Here is a 16,667-nt window from a genome sequence, read left to right as displayed (position 1 = left end):
ATAGATTTTTTGAGTTAAAACTCATTGTCCAGATTTTCTAGCTACGGTGGTGATCATATCTATGCTGGAAGATGAACAACATGTCATCCGTCTCTTTAAATGAGAAAAAAAACTCAGAAACACGGGTCTGGACTTAAAGGCCCACGTGCCTGGATTGTATGTTAACCTAGACTAATCGAAGTTCATCTAACATGTTTTTTTCTAGGTGAAATTATTTAATTTTAAATTTACAGATAAAATATTTTTAAAAAATAAAAAACAAGATACCAATATCTATTTTTTTTTTTTTGTTAGAAAAATAAAAACTTGATTGCATAGCGCTGACTATCGGGTTAGTGGCCGCTAAACATGTCAGAGTAATATCTAGTGTTGAACTTATTAGTGGGCCTTTTCACTTCGTAGAAAAGTTTTATTCACTGTGGATGGTAGGAAAAAAGAGTCACCAACCGCAAGCGCACACGGCTGTTTTACTGTAAAAAGCATGTGAAGGGTTTAGATGCCATGGTACGAGGCATGAAGAACATTACCATTCCAAAAGTGGACCTCGATGCCGAGATTTAGATCTATATTTCAAAGGTTTTTTTTTTTAAAAAAAAAAAATGTATTAAAAAGTTTTTTTTATTTTAAAATTTAATTTTAACATCGCATCATAATAATTTAAAAATAAAATAAAAATAATAATAATAAAATTAAAAAATAACTAAAATTAAAAAAAAAAAACACAATCCTACGGCAAAAATAAATAGATGCAGCTTTCAGCAATGGATAACACACCAGTTTTAAGAGTCTATGGTCACGTCAGCATGAAGAACATTTCATTCCAAAGACCTTGTCAAGGAGACTATCTAATCTGCCGAGTTTCCAGATTTGAATGATCTGCAGGCATCGTCTCACAATTTTACGACTCGAATGAAAAAACAGGGGTTCGAATATGCTACAGAACAACACTCCTTTACAGCCCCAAACCTATGTCTACGATACATTTAACTTTTTGAAGATTCCAGGATGGTTGTTTCACTTGCTCATCTTCTCTTGGTTGCTTATTATTTCTGACTGATGCACCCCTTCTTTCTCCATTGTTATTGTAGAAGGTGGACGTTGTTCATCTGCATTTGCAACAGTAGTTTCTGTTCTCTCTGTGTCTGTTCCCCTTGCGGCGAGTCCTGAATCAGTTGCTCTTTCAGCCACAAATTCTGAATCTTCAGTTTCTTTAACCGCAACTTCTGAATCTTTTGCCTTCTTATCAGCCTGTACAGCTTCACCGTTTTGACTAGATTTCTGAAGCCGAGCCAGGTGTTTCTTCCCTTTCTTATGAGCCTCCATCACCATTTCAGAGTAGGCTCCAATCTGGCACATTTCACACCAGAACTTAAATTTCTTTTTCATCTTAATCTCCGGTGTCCTCTCCTTTGTCTGAACTGCTTCTGCCATACTTTTGTTCAAGTCCTCCAGTTGCTGATTTTTCTGCTCTAATTGCACATCGTTTCTATTCCCTCTCTCTTCCTTATTCTCAATTTTCTTGTTTGAAAAGTTATCACTCTTGTTAAGTTGAAGTGATTCATCTTCGATTTTTGCCTCCATTTCTAAGCCTGCAGTGGGGATGGTTACCTTAGCTGTCTTTGTGGTTTCCTTTGGCAATGATGCTTTATTGGGATTCCTCGCCATCTTCTGGGCTCTCAATCCTGCTTCCTTGGCCTTGTGCCTTCTGCCTTGAAGGTGTTCATTCAAACCTCTCTCACTTGTAGCACTAACCTGACATAGGGCACAACTCCATTCTTCCTTGGGTTTCTTCTTTATACCAGCAAAAGGAAGTTCACCAACACTTTCTGCAGCTGGTGTTACAGCCTTCCTCTTCGCTCCACAAAGATTTGGATCCGGTTTCTTCTGCAACACAACACTCAAACATAGTAAGTACATAACCATAGTCATGTGAAACAGTAATTGCCTTATGAATGGTGAAAACTTCATTGGTGTTTTTCTCAAAATAAGAGAGATCCATGCTCCAATGCTCAAGCATTGATTACTACAAAAAACAAAATTTAATAGAATACAATAAATCAGATTGTATTTAAAAAAGTGCAAAATCAAAGCGTACATTGATTGAATACTTATTGACACTAGTAAAAAATTGTGGTGATAGAATTTTAACAAGGATATCCTCCTATCACTCGTCATTTTCTGCCAAAACATACTGATTTATAGAGGGGAAATTTAAATGCAAACATCTGATCCGGTAAAGACTTCCAAAACAGACATCCTCTTTCTATGATCAACAAACATGCTTGCTCAGAATAAGGGTTCCTTTAATTAGTCCATCTCAAATAAGTCACTGGTTTCTTAATTAGTACAACGAACAGTAATGCTATTAAGCTAACTAAAGTCTAAAACGTACCTTCATTCTTCCTTTTTTTTTTCATAACATAACTTGCATATGTTAAAGGGGACCTCTGCTTCTCCTCTGTGCGACATTCAATTAACAGAAACATATATAGCAGAGTGCAACAATTGCAGGGCACACAACCAGACATAATTCACCATGAAGAAAAAACTGAAACTTCTTTGATAAATTTCTAAAGAGCCCAGGCAGGCAACCATTATGCACTTATCGTACTTAGCATCTGTAAATCTTGAAACCATTTCAGAGAACCACCACACTAGTTCACACATAAGGCCAGATGAATTACAGTAGTTAATGGTGCGCAATGAGGGTAAGCATTTTTGGTTCATGTGGAATTGTTAGCGTTTCTCTTTACGGTTCAAGCCATGGACTTAATGATAACAGAGATCAAAAAAACAAAAAGTAAATTCTGAAGTGATCAGAATAAATTTCTCCAAATCATGCATCAGTAAAATTTCTTGAAGTCACCTTTATTTTAGTCAAATTACCAATTAAGGCTGTTAGTTGAACAAAAGTTGAATAATGATTCCTTTGGCAATTTTAAAACAGAGAAAAAAAGAAATTGTTTTTTTCCCATAACTGTGTCCTTTCTTCTCTTCTCAATTTCAAAAGCTTTAATCATCTTCCTTGGTCAAACCAATGACGCCCATGAGACTCACATGTACACTAATCTGACCAATAATGGAGATTGCAAACTCTTTGGAAAATGGCTTCTGATTTTAGGTTGTTTTATTTTATGATGTCCACGGTCCATACCATTCATCTATCGATCTTACATTTCCAGTTTTCAGTCATGTATGATATTTCATATATTACCACCACTCATTCGAATTGTGAGGGGTCCCACCCCATATAAGGGAATATATGGCTTAAATTGTGTAAATTGTACGATTTCAACAAAATATTGGCCATATAAACCATATTCATCAAGATTTTTACAACTGCCAAAAATAATGCTATGAATCTTGACCCAAACTGATAAGAATATAGTTTGAAATCTGTCATGACAGAAAAGTTTTTCATCGCTTAAATTTATTAAGTATAACTTGAATGAATCTTAGATTCTAGATTTTATATATTTCTAACTTGACTTATGTTCAAATATTGTGCATCCAACAAAAGCACTGGCTATGCATTTTTGTTTTTTCAATCATCCTCTCTTTAAGAACTGATACATCTAACATCCATTCTAAAGATTCATCTAACCACCATTCTAAAGAGAGTATGATGTCATAATTTTCTGGTCCAAAAACTCATAGAGATCACACTGCCTTCATACCAAAATTTTATGACCAACTACAAAAGCATCACGGCTCAAAGTTGCAGATTCTCTCATCCAATAGAGCAGAGCAATCTTTACTAGTAAAGTTAGGCCTGAGATTATAGGCAAATGCTATAGCATTTGGGAACAAGAATAGTATATTGTGTACATTAAAATTAACTCGTGTGTGCATTTAAACCAAACAAGAAGTGTACCAATGAAACTGATAGCTTAGGCCAAGTAAGAAACAACCAGTTTTAGTACATTTCACAAAAAATCGCACCATGTAAAAAGGTTAATTAACAAACACACTAACTTGAATAGCCGTTTAAGTTCTAACCTTCAAATACCAGCAATCATGACATCTCAACGCACATTTTTCAAAAGAACATGTTTTCTTTCCTGAAAGGATAAAAACCAAAAATTTTATCAACAACAACTGTTAGATTCCAAGGAGTGGATTAGAGAAAAAGGAAAGGAGGAGAAATAATACTAAAGCCATGCATTTCTAAATGTCTTACTACCGGAATACAAAATTCCTCCACGTGTAAAGGACCCCTTAAATGTGCAAAATAATATAGTATGTAGCTCATAGATAGATGCCAAAGTGCAGCGTAACGGAGCAAGGGGAGCAAAGCGCACTGAGTAGAGCAGAGATATTTATAAAAGACCTAGCTGTCCTAGGGATATTAGTAATTTTCAATAATATCCCTTTACAGTAATTTGACATTTAGACCCCGTTTGTTTGCTGGAAAGTAGTTTTTTTTTTTTAAAGTGAATTTCGGGAAAGTGAATTATTTTCCGATGTTTGGTAGTGTAATGGAAAATAAGTTGGAAAACACTTTCCAGTGTTTAGTTATGTCGTGAAAAATGAGCTGAAAAAATAACTTATTAATGTTTTATTTTTTTCAAGTTTATTAAAATAATGAGGAACAAATATTACAAATTAAAAAGTTGAATGGGAATGAAATTGAAAAAAAATATAATTTCATAAATTATCTCAAATAAAATAAATAATAATCAAAATAATAGAGATCAAATCTAAAAAATAAAAAATTTGAAAGATGAAGAAATTAAAATAATAATAATTAACATTTCATAAATTATTTCAAATAAAATAAGTAACAATCAAAAGAATGAGGACCAAATTTGATAGATAAAAAATTTCAATTAAAAAATGATAAGGAAAAAGTAAATAACAATTATAAAAATAAAAACCAAAATTAATATAAAAATTAAATTCTAAGGGATGAAATTAAAAAATAAATATTCAAAACAAAATATATATAGCAATCAAAAGTTTGAGGACCAAATTTGATATAATCAGCAAATAATATGACATTTCTAATTTTTTCACAACTTTCGAAAAGTGTTTTCCGCCCAAAATAAAAGGAAAACACTTTCCTGGAAACCAAGCCAAATTTTTCTTTGACTGAAAAGTGTTTTCCGTTGACCGGAAAGTATTTTCTGTTGACCAACTTTCCTAATGACAAACAAACACAAGAAAGTGGTTTCCCGGAAACCAATTTCCGAGAAACAAACACAGCCTTAGTGAATAAAAGCTCATCACTCCTATGGATGTAGACACATTACCGATCCACTTTAAATCTGTATGTTTTTCTTGTTTTCTCTCTTATGCAATATTCATCATTATTGTTGCACGTTTCACAACAATTGGTATCAGAGTCTGGCTACGATGTCAAGGATTTCTTATGCAAATTCAACATGGTCAAGTTCGATGTATCTGGTCATTTCAAATTATGGCAAAGGGTAAAAGATCTGTTAGTGCAGCAAAACTTGGTGAAGGTGTTATATGAAAAACAACCAGAAAGCATGAACATCACAAATTGGCAAGAACTGGAAGCGAGGGTTGTGACAACTTTTAGACCTTGTCTGGATGATGACGTGATGTATCACATCATGGATGAGGAATCACCAACAACAGTTTGGGAAAAAATTAGAAAGTCGGTACATGTCCAAGTCATTGACAAACAAACTTTATCTTAAGTAGAAACTATTTTATCTTAAGATGTCAAAGGGTAAAAATTTGAATCAGCATATCAATGTGTTCAATCAAATTGTTAGTGATTTGAAGCGAATTGATGTAAAGTTCGCCAACAAAAACAAAACATTGATGTTACTAAATTCCCTACCTGTTTCTCCTGCGTACAAAAATTTAGTTACAACTTTGATGTGTGAGAAAGAAACAATCCAATTGGAGGAGATCAGAAGTAACCCATTAAGCTTTAATATAAGGAAGAAAGCTAATGATGAAAATTCACAAGGTGAAGGGCTGGTTGTGAGGTGTAATCAAAAGCGTGAGAGAAACAAGTCCCGGAGCAAATCGAGGAACAACAAAGCTCAGTCTAAATCCAGGAAGAGGAAGGACATACAATCTTATAAGTGTGGAAAAACAAGACACATAAAATGAGAATATTCAAAGAAAAAAAAGGAGAGATACAGAGAACAAAGAGAGCACATCAAAGTCTGCGAATGTAGTGGAACAAGCCTCAGAGTGGTATTGGAGATATGCTTTACGTTTCATCTAGTTCAAGTCATCTCACAGATTCATGGTTATTGAATTCAGCATGCTCTTATCGCATGACACCCAATAAAGATTGATTAGACACCTACAAGTTAGTTAATTCTTGTTCTATTCTGATAGGTAACGATAATCCATGCAAAGTTGTTTGAATAGGAAATATCAAGATTAAAATGTTTGATGATGCTATTAGAACATTGTATGATGTTAGACATATACCGAATTTGAGAAAGAATCTGATTTCATTGGGCACCTTAGACCGTATTGTGTTCAGTTTCAAATCTGAAGGTGGGAGTACTAAAGGTGAGTGAAAATGCTATGACAGTAGTGAAAGGATCATATTCACTAGTGTAGCTATGTTGAGAAAGTGTTAGAAAAGTTTAGTATGGATAATACAAAACCAGTGAGTACACCTTTAGCATATCATTTCAGAATATTTAGATATTTAAAGGATACTATAGATTATGGCATAATGTTTAGCAGACAACAGAGTGATCTTTCAGTTATGGGATATGTGGATGCAAACTATGCAGGGAACTTGGATGATTAAAGGTCTACCACAAGTTATGTAATTACTTTGGTAGGGGCCTATTTGTTAGAGGTCTATGGTCCAGTCACTAGTTGCACTAGCTATTAATAAGTCAGAATATATGGTAGTGGCTGAGGCTGCCAAGGAAGCCTTGTGGCTTACAGTTTTGGTCAAGGAGCTAGGTATTCAACAAGGTGGAGTTCAATTACATTGTGATAGTCAAAATGCCCATATACTTGGCAAAGAACCAGATGTATCATGCAAGGACCGAGCACATAGATGTGAGGTTTTATAGGATCAAGGAATTGGTTTTATCTAGTGAACTATTGCTTGAGAAAGTTCACACTTTTGAGAATGCAATAAACATTTTGACAAAGCCTATTACTATAGATAAGTTCAAGCATTGCATGAACTTGATTAATGTTTCCAAGTGCTAGATGAGAGACGTCCCAAACCTATTGTCCCAAGTGGAGTTCCAGGTTATGTTTACTTCAGTTTTCTCCTACGAGGTCGATATTTGCCAAGGTGGAAATTGTTGTAATATATAGCTTATAGATAGATACCGGGGTGAAGTAGAGCTGAGCGAGGGTAGTAAAGCGAACCAAGAGGAGCGGAGGTATTTATAGTAAACCCTAGCTGCCCTGGGGTATTAGTAATTTCTAATAATACCCCTTTACCGTAATTTGACATGTAATGAAATAAAAATTCCTCACTCATGTGAATGCAAGTATATTGTCGAATCACGTTAAATTTGTGTGTTTTTCTTGTTTTCTCTCTTATGCAATATTCATCATTATTGCTGCAGGTTTCACAACACAAAATTATCAGTGTATTTCTTTATTGCTGCAGGTTTCACAACACAAAATTATTAGTGCATTTCTGTTCCAGAAACTAGGTTGTCAAATAATGATGACCAAAAAATGTGGAGGTAGTTAGACAAGTACACATCGATTTCCTTTATTTTCAATCTTTAACAAAGAATAGAGGCGCAAGGTCATGTCACTTCCAAGAAAAAATAATTAGAAATGTATTGGAACACTCTACTATCATGTAAAATAAATCACATTATTTTATTAGTAAAGTCTATCATTTTCTAGGAAACAAAAATAAACAAAATCTAGGGAAAATAACACTGACTCTGTAAGAAAACAGTGAGCAGTGCTCCAGGTCATATACAAGTTAAAGCATGCTTACAAAGGCTTACACAGCTTATAAGATATCCTGATGCAAAACTATTTTATTTTCATTGACAATCTGCGTTAACACTAGTGCACTTGTAAATGAACATCTTTCACAAAACTAGTGTTGGCCTGCATGAAGCCAAAAAAGTTAAAAGGAAAGTACAAATACGTGCTGCATATACACAAAACAGCGTTCTCCAAGTAAACCTGCAAATGAAAAATCAGAGCCCAAGGGATCAATGAAGCCATCAATGTAGATCATCCCTTCCCAGATGAAGAAAGACCAATCACAAATTGCTGTAGCAGACAATAGAGCTACAGTGAACTAGGAAGATATCTTTACTCAATGGCTGCAATGCCCCTTAAGAACAGACTTCAAATTTGCTGGATCACAAGTAGAGCCACCACATGTATTGGCAGCAAGCCTAGATGTAAATCATGGGCCAATAATGGCATTGCTCAATTGACAATGGTAGTTTTTATTCCTCCCTAAAATATTTATCATGTGTTTAGCTTACATAAAGTATTTTTCTTTTTCAATCTTTGAGAAAATTTTCATAAGCATATATTTTCATGTTTACTTTATCAACCTATCACATTTCATTACCACAACAAGTAAAGGACACGATTTTCCTTCAACATTGTTTCCTACGAGAACATTGGCCTAACACCATGAATTAATATTCCACTTGTAGCCTTCACAATAAACATCAATTTTAAGATTTGTGTGTTGTTTAATTGGTTGAGATTCTCAATTGTTTTCCTTCATGGGATTGTTGTTGTAAGAATGTTGTCATGCATTGCTTTTATGCAATTCCATTATCAAATTTGCAATCTAATTTCTCTAAAAATAAACTTGTTCCTCAATTGAGATTTAATTCAATCTATGCATGGCTAGATTGATTGTAGGAGCAGCACAGTTTGAGAGAAATATGGCCTTCAATATGCTCCTCCTGTTCATGTTTTCATGTGTGTTTGGTATAAAGGTGGTACAAGGATGATGTTTGGTATTAAGGTGATGGTGGGGAAAAAAAACTTTTTAAGTGTTTTTTCATCTGAATTGAAAATATAATAGGGTTTCAATTTGGATGAAATTGCACTTAAAAACTCCTTTTTACTCACTGCTCCCTTAATACACACTTAATTATCTTTGTGTAAGTTACTTTTCCTGTCACTTAAATAATAAAAAGTACCTCCTTTTTTGTGCAAAGTATAATTTAATGCTTTGCTAAAAAACGAAAGTATTTTTACCATTTAAGAAAGGGAAAACCCCCTATCATTTAGATGAATGGATCTGTGCTGCTTCAAATTATAAAACCAAGTCCTGCTGCTCATAAGGAAAAAGAAACAACAAATCAATGCACTCCAAAGTTCATGCTGTCAGAAATTTTAGAGCACGAAAAAAAAAACTGTGCAAACTAAGAATGAATGGGTTTTGTTGAGAAATATATGGTCATTCAAAGCTAAATATATTTCATTAACTGTAATTGTATTTAGTTTTTTTTTTTTTTTTTTTTGTACTTAGACTACCCAGAATAGAATAGTGTAAATATAGCAACTCCCTTGTATAAAGTTTAGTCTCCTACTGCAAAATTATTTTGAAGGAAAATATTCTTGTTTTATTCTTTACATGATATCAGAGGAGGGAATGATACACAAGCTTTTCTATTCTTACCTTTTTCTGAATGGTTCCTATTATCATGGTGGAACAACAACCTTTGAATGAAGACAAACTTGATTCAACCAATCCACATTTTCTGCACCATTCAGATCATCAAGATATGATGCTCGTTTTCAAGCCTTTTAATGGGTATGGTACTCATTTCCAAGCCTTTTAATGGGGATAATTACTTGACATGGTGTAGGGCCATGACGATTTCTTTGAACGCCAAATCCAAACAGGGTTTTATAGACGGAACCACCATAATGCCATCTACCATAGACAAGCCAAACAAGTATGCTTCAAGGAAAAAGTGCAAAGATATGATTCTATCTTGGATTCTTAATTCACTCACACAGGACATTCCAGATAGTGTTATTTTTTTGGTCACGGCACAAGAGGTATGGGAAGATCTCCGGGATTGTTTTTCTCAAAACAACACTCCTCATATTTTTCAGATTGAGAGAGATATTGCTTGTCTTGCTCAAGATCAGATGACTTTTTAAAAAAAGAGAAAAAAGAAAAGAAAAGAGGAGAACCCTTCCCTCTTACATGTTAGTATCTAAATCTAATACAGGTTCAAGTGACCAAAAGAAGCCACATGAAACACCACCAAATCAAGCCAGAAAAAGAAAACCACGGCTGAAAATCAACAGAGATTCACACAAGCAAGGCATTCACATGATACGCAATTATCCTTGTGACCATTAAACAAAAACAAAAAAAAAATGTTCCTAATTTGAAAAAAGAAAAGATTGCTAGACGGGCAAGTTACTAAAAATATAATGCAGGAATTTAAGGATAAATAAATAAATAAACTATGAGTGAGGAAAAAAAACTAAGAATATTAGCAAGAGTTTTATAAGACTGACCAGCACGATTACTTTATCCTTGTTATTTTCCGTTGAAGGTTTCATCTCTGACTCTGGTAGCCTTGGCACCGGCGGCAACATATAAGACACCCCATGACCGTGAAATGCTAAACGATCTTCGGGCCAGCTACAATCAAATTGGTTCACGAAAGGACCCGGCAGCAGAGGCTTCCTCGAATCAAACTGCATTGTCAATCTTTCTTCAAAAGACATCCCTCGTCCTCCTCGCATTGCCATTTCTCTTTCCACCATCAACTCCCTCCTCACCTCCGCTTCCAGCTCTTGTCGCCACGCCATTTCTTGTGCAATTATTTCCTCTCTGATACGCTCCTTCTCGATTCGGCGCAGGAACAACTCGTTTCGCATTGGCTCGGGAATTTGTCGCGGATCAGCGTTTGGATAGGAAGCTGGAAGAGAAGATTAAAGCATAAAAATTTGTGGGCTTCAATCGGAGAAGAGAGTAGGGTTTTTTTGAGGTGTGATGGTGTTTGGTTCCCAAGAAAATCAAAGAAAGGGAAGCAAACTTCCATCATTTGAGCCACAATGAACTTGGAAATCAAGAAACTCGTCAAGAAAATAAATTCTTGATTAGAAAAAAAATAAAATCAAGCGGTACTGTAAAACTTAAGAATTGATCAAGGCTGTTTTTATTATTATGCTTTTCTTTCCTTTCAGTTTCTTAGGAACCAAGCAGAGGTTTAGAAAAAATGAAGGTAAGAAAAGAAAATTGCACGGACCTCGCAATGCTTGTTCGTAAAAATAACCGATACTAGATGACGGGGAGAAGCATACCGGTGGCCTGTTGTCTCCAGCTCGAAACTTGAACTCCATGGAAGCAGAAGAAGAGGGTTGCGGAGAAATGAAATTAGCTTTAGAGATTTTTAGACGGCGGAGAAAGAAGATAAAGATGAAAAGTTGGGCCAAAGTGAAAGACGGAGAGAGATAATGCTTTAGCAGAGATTCGTTTTATTTTTGGAAAAGTACAGTGATTGTTTTTTTAAAAAAATAAATATATTACAATAATATTTTTTAGTTTTGAAAAATTATTTTTTTTATCAATATATTAAAATAATTTTAAAATATAAAAAAATAAATTAAATTTTCATAAAATCTCCAAACAGCGCTGAAAATAAAAAAAGTTTTGTTACTCAGTTCTCTGTTCTGGAGGAGAGCTCTAAGGGGAGTGGTGATAATAAAAAAATAAAAAAATAAAAAAGTGAAAATGTTTTCTTTAAAGAAGAAAAATTGAGATTGACATTAATTCGATCAACAATTTTTCTTTTAAATTTTGTTTCTTTTATCTATATTTTTTTTAATTAAAAAGATGTATATAAGTAATCCACTATTTCATGACTTTTTAGTAGTTGGAAGTTATATTTTAGAGTATTTTTTACTTATAAATTTATTAAAATAATATTTTTTTATTTTTAAAATTTATTTTTGATATTAATACATAAAAAAATTCAAAAACACTAAAAAAATAATTTTAAGTAAAACAATAATTTTAAATTTTGGATAAATAGTATTTTAGTTGTGCATTTCCAAACATCCTCTTAAGAAAATAAAAATTTGAGACTTTTATTAAGAAAATTCTCTTGTATTTGAGATTTTTAAATAACATATAAATTAACTATTTATTATATATAAAAAAAGAAAATAATGCATAAAAAAATAATGAATAGCTTTAAGATTGTGATAGCAGTTGCTTTTCAAATAATTTTTTTATGCCGAAATACATGCCAATGATTTTTTTTATTTTTTAAAAATTATTTTTGATATTAGCACATCAAAACGATTCAAAACATACAAATCATATTAAATTTTAGCAAAAAAAAATTAAAATTTTTTTAAGTACGTGGTTTGCACCGCATTCCTAAACGGTTTTTTATAGATTTACAATATGAATGTTAGATTGAAATTGTTTTTTAAATATTTTTTTATTTTAAATATATTAAAATAATATTTTTTATTTTTAATATCAACTTATTAAAATAATAATAAAATATTAAAAATATTAATTTAATATTTTTAAAAAAAATTAAATAATTCTAAAATACAAGCTGGAACACAATAACAAAAAGAAAATTACTGAACACACGAGTTATTAATAATATTAAATAGAGTGCAGTGCGTAGTAGACCGAAGTAAAAAAACGTGTTGGAATTGATGTGGCGTGATATGAATGGTCAATGAGTACAGAGATGGTGGACAGCGTTCCTAGGAGATAAGACGTGCTATCTTTCACCTTTGAATGTGACACGACCAAGAAGTCAACACGTGTTATATTTTAAAGAAAAATTATTATTATTTCTTTTTTAAATGTAGGTGTTCGGTCAGCTTGCGTGCACCTCAACTAATCGTACATGTCCTGAAGTTAACGACCATATAATCTTTTAGTGGCTATCATATTAGCAACCACAAGGCTCGAACCTGAAACTACAGGAAAAGCAAACCTTTTAATCTCAAGTTTTTATTAATGTACTAACTAGCTACTAGATGATTAAAAATTATTTTTAAAAATATTTATTATGTTAAAGTAGTTAAAAATATTTTTTTTTATTTTTAATATTAATACGTAAAAATAATTTAAAATTATCCTACTTGTATATATTTAATGCTCAACCTCCAACGAATCTCTGTGCAGAATCATATCAGCAGATATGAGATATACTTTTCAATTTTGGATTGGGTAAACATTTATTCACCACTGAAAATGGACCTGCTTCCCAATGCCCATCGCTTATGTTTACACTTCCGAAAATGTACACAATGAAAGCATTCTACACATACGTACATACATACATACGTACGTATTATGAATTACATTGTGTAAGTTTTTTTTTTTTTTAGATATTTTTTTCTTGATTGCATTCTTTCATGCCATGTTTATTATGTTTTTTAATTGATAGTCTCTTACATTGACATTTGATTGAGGATTAAAGGTTTCAATAAGATTTCTGAACTTGATTGAAGGCTTTAGTCATATTAAGCTTGAATTTATCGTATAAAGATAAAATTAAAATAAACGGGATCAAAGTGAAAATTAAACAAATTTAGCATGCCATTTCTTGAATTCACGCGACAAAGTGCACTTTTACCCTTGCAATATTCGTTGACATACATTTTGATCCCTTTCATTTTAGCTTTTTATCCATAAAATATATTTTGTTCACATTGCAGTTCGTAAATTTTTTTATTACATTTTGATCCCTTTAATTTTAGTTTTTTATCCAAAAATTTTATTTTATTCACATTGTAATCCCCAAGTTTGAGAGATGAGCAAGAAACTTGCCAGAAAACATGTGAGAAAAAAGAAAGTTGTTTATTACCTACAATTCAATCGCCAAAACAATCAATTTTGATTTCAATGTGTTTTATTTGACGACGAATTTCATTGAACTGTATTTTGCTTGTCATCTTTCTAAGAAAAGCAGATCGGGTCTCAAATATTTGTGGTTGTTTTTGCTAAATTATGTTACTTTTTTACTTTTTTTTCACTATGAGTGCATTTATTTTGCATAAAATATTTTACATGTAAAATATTTTTTTAATAGTTGTTGTGTTGAGGTGATCATAGTAGTGGTAGAGGAGGGGGTGGTTGTGGTGGCAGTGGAGGAGATGGTGGCGGTAAAATAGTGGTAGTAGTAGCGGTTAAAGAGGAGGTGATGTTGGTCAAAAAGAAGGAGATAATGTTGATAGTGGTGGTGAGATGGAGGTGGTGGTAGTTGTGAAATGGTGTTGATGGTTGAAATAGTTGGATGATATTGAAAGAAAATTATTATTTGTAAAATATTTTATGAAACTTCATGGGTTGGAAATAATTTCCAGCAAATAATCTTAGTTTGAAGGTTAACTGTAAAATATTTTACATTGATCGGTTTTCCTGTAAAATAATTTACAAAAAACAAACACAAAATAAAATATTTTCTAGAAACAAATAGAGAAAAATCTAAAAAATATTTTCCTGTCAAACATTTTTTATTATATTAACAAACACTCTTTTTATACAAGCCCTCATAATATATTTTCATTTTAAAAACAAATATTTGATCACTTTCCTACGCATGCTTATTTTGAATATTTTATAATTATATAAAGAAATTAGATTTAAAAAAAACAAATTTTTTTACCCAATGAGCCCATGACCTAAGTTGGGTGTTTTATCAGGTTCATTGGGTTAACTCGAGTTGATCGGGTTAACTCAAGTTGATCCAAAACTCAATATTTAAAAAAAGTTGAACATCGACAACTTGAAAAACAAATTAGTCAAATCAAGTTATATATGGGTTGACTAGGTCACGCCTAGACTCACTTGGCCGACTGGGTTACATGAGGTTAACTCTAATCTGGTTCAATTTAAAACCTAGACCAAGCAAGAGTCGTTAACGTCTTTGATTTTAATTGAGATTCATTAAGATAAATTGAATAAAAATATATTTTAAATATTATTTTATTAAATAATAAAATATATTTGGGGTCTATTTTATCAAATATTATTTAGCATTTATTTTATTTTTGAATGAGATTAAAGCATTCTTTTGTTCTATTACTAGCAACCACTCACTTTGTATAACCCTACATGGTTTTTTTTCGTGTTTTCCTTAAATTTTATTTGATCAGTTTATTGTACATATCTATTTTATTGTTCTATAATTAAATAAAAATAGATTTAAAAAAAATAAAGTTATTAGACAACCGAGCTCATGACCAGGTTTGACGGGCTAATTAGGGTCAGTAAAAAACATTATCGTTTCAATATTTTTAAAAGAGTTGTTAACGAAAATAAAAAACTAAATCAAGAAATTGGAAGATATATGCAAATTAAGATATCTGATCTCGAGCCACGAAGAGCTGTGCGATTTTTATCATTCAATTATGTCAATGGATTACTAAATTGACTCTCTATAAATTATAGGCATATCACCCATCCTATCTCAAGGTCGACCTGGTCCAAGCTTATTTAAAAGAAAAAAAAATTAAAACGAAGTTGTTTTGAAAAAAAATGATCAAAGTTCGTGTCAGTGGATTGCTAAGTTGATTCTCTGTGGACCATATGTATATATGATCCATCACATCCTGGTAACGATCCCGTCCAAGCTTTTTTAAAAACAAACCTTTAAAACAAAGTTGTTTTGAAAAAAAAGGAGATCAAGCTTTAGGTCAATGAATTACTAAGTTAACTTATCAAGTTAGGCTAATTCTTTTAACTAGGTTGCAAACCAGACTAATAATGACAAGATACATGCTTGGAATTCATATATCATCACTTAAGATCCACTCACTTTTTTTTTTCTATTGAAAAAAGTAAAAATTTTGTTAATTTTTTTAAAAAAACCTAGACTGGATCCATCTCGGGATGGGATGGATCATATACATATAATTTATAGAGAATCAACTTAGTAATCCATTAACATAAGCTTTAATCTTTATTTTTTTCAAAACAACTTCGTTTTAAGTTTTTATTCCTCTCAAAAAATCTTGGACCAAGTCAACCACTCGATAGGATGGGCCATATACCTATAGTTTATAGAGAGTCAATTTAGTAATCCATTAACATGATTGAATGATAAAAATTGCATAGCTCTTTGTGGCTCGAGATCAGATATCTTAATTTGTATATATCTTCTAGTTTCTTGATTTAGTTTTTTATTATCGTTAACAACTCTTTTAAAATTTATTTGTGCATATAATTATTAATTTATTTTATTAAATACAAACATCAAACTTTCATTTGACAATTAAAATATTTTTTAATATAAAAAATGACAACACTTGTATATTCTTTTTTTTTTAATGTTAAAAACTAACTTTTCATCTAACCCGTGACAAAGTATAGGTAAGTTGACTAATATATATAAATATAAAAAAAAACATAATTAAAAATGATAGATTGAAAGCTTGATCTTGTTACTATTAAAAATCTATACACTAATATTTAGTTGGTTCTAATATTAATGGATTCATGTTAATGAAATAGTTGATTAATAGAGATAAATTAATACAATAATAAATCATTCATTACATAATTTTATGACGAGGGAGATGAATAATGTGAAGATAATTTTAATATTGATGAGTTCATGCAACTTTTAGGATGAAGTGACCAATTTCATAATGCTAGATGAAAATTGATTAAAGGTAAGAAAAGTAGTTGGTATATATGTAAAATGAGTTATCTTGATTGTGAGGAGGACTCTCTTATAATTAATAAGTTAGTGGGGAAA

At 31.9% G+C, this 16,667-nt stretch overlaps 1 protein-coding gene across 2 annotated transcripts; it reads right to left on the bottom strand.

Annotated features, from left to right (window-relative positions):
- Positions 1-728: 728 nt before the first annotated feature.
- LOC18109302 (uncharacterized) lies at positions 729-11,387 on the bottom strand. Of its 2 annotated transcripts, none has more exons than XM_024604018.2 (3): positions 11,181-11,387; positions 10,444-10,850; positions 729-1,884 (listed from the first exon to the last, which is right to left on the bottom strand). In XM_024604018.2, exons 1-3 carry the CDS (start codon positions 11,272-11,274, stop codon positions 1,015-1,017), a joined length of 1,371 nt encoding a protein of 456 aa, XP_024459786.2. In that variant the 5' UTR covers positions 11,275-11,387; the 3' UTR covers positions 729-1,014. The 2 variants fall into 2 exon arrangements, with proteins under 2 accessions (XP_024459786.2, XP_052309816.1); XM_052453856.1 differs by having other exon boundaries at positions 11,236-11,373.
- Between the last annotated feature and the right edge of the window lie 5,280 nt (positions 11,388-16,667).

This window comes from Populus trichocarpa, chromosome 6 (genome assembly GCF_000002775.5).
Source record: "Populus trichocarpa isolate Nisqually-1 chromosome 6, P.trichocarpa_v4.1, whole genome shotgun sequence".
Taxonomy (NCBI): Eukaryota; Viridiplantae; Streptophyta; class Magnoliopsida; order Malpighiales; family Salicaceae; genus Populus; species Populus trichocarpa.
Note: the sequence above shows the minus strand (reverse complement) of the source record. Positions and strands in the feature narration are given on the sequence as shown.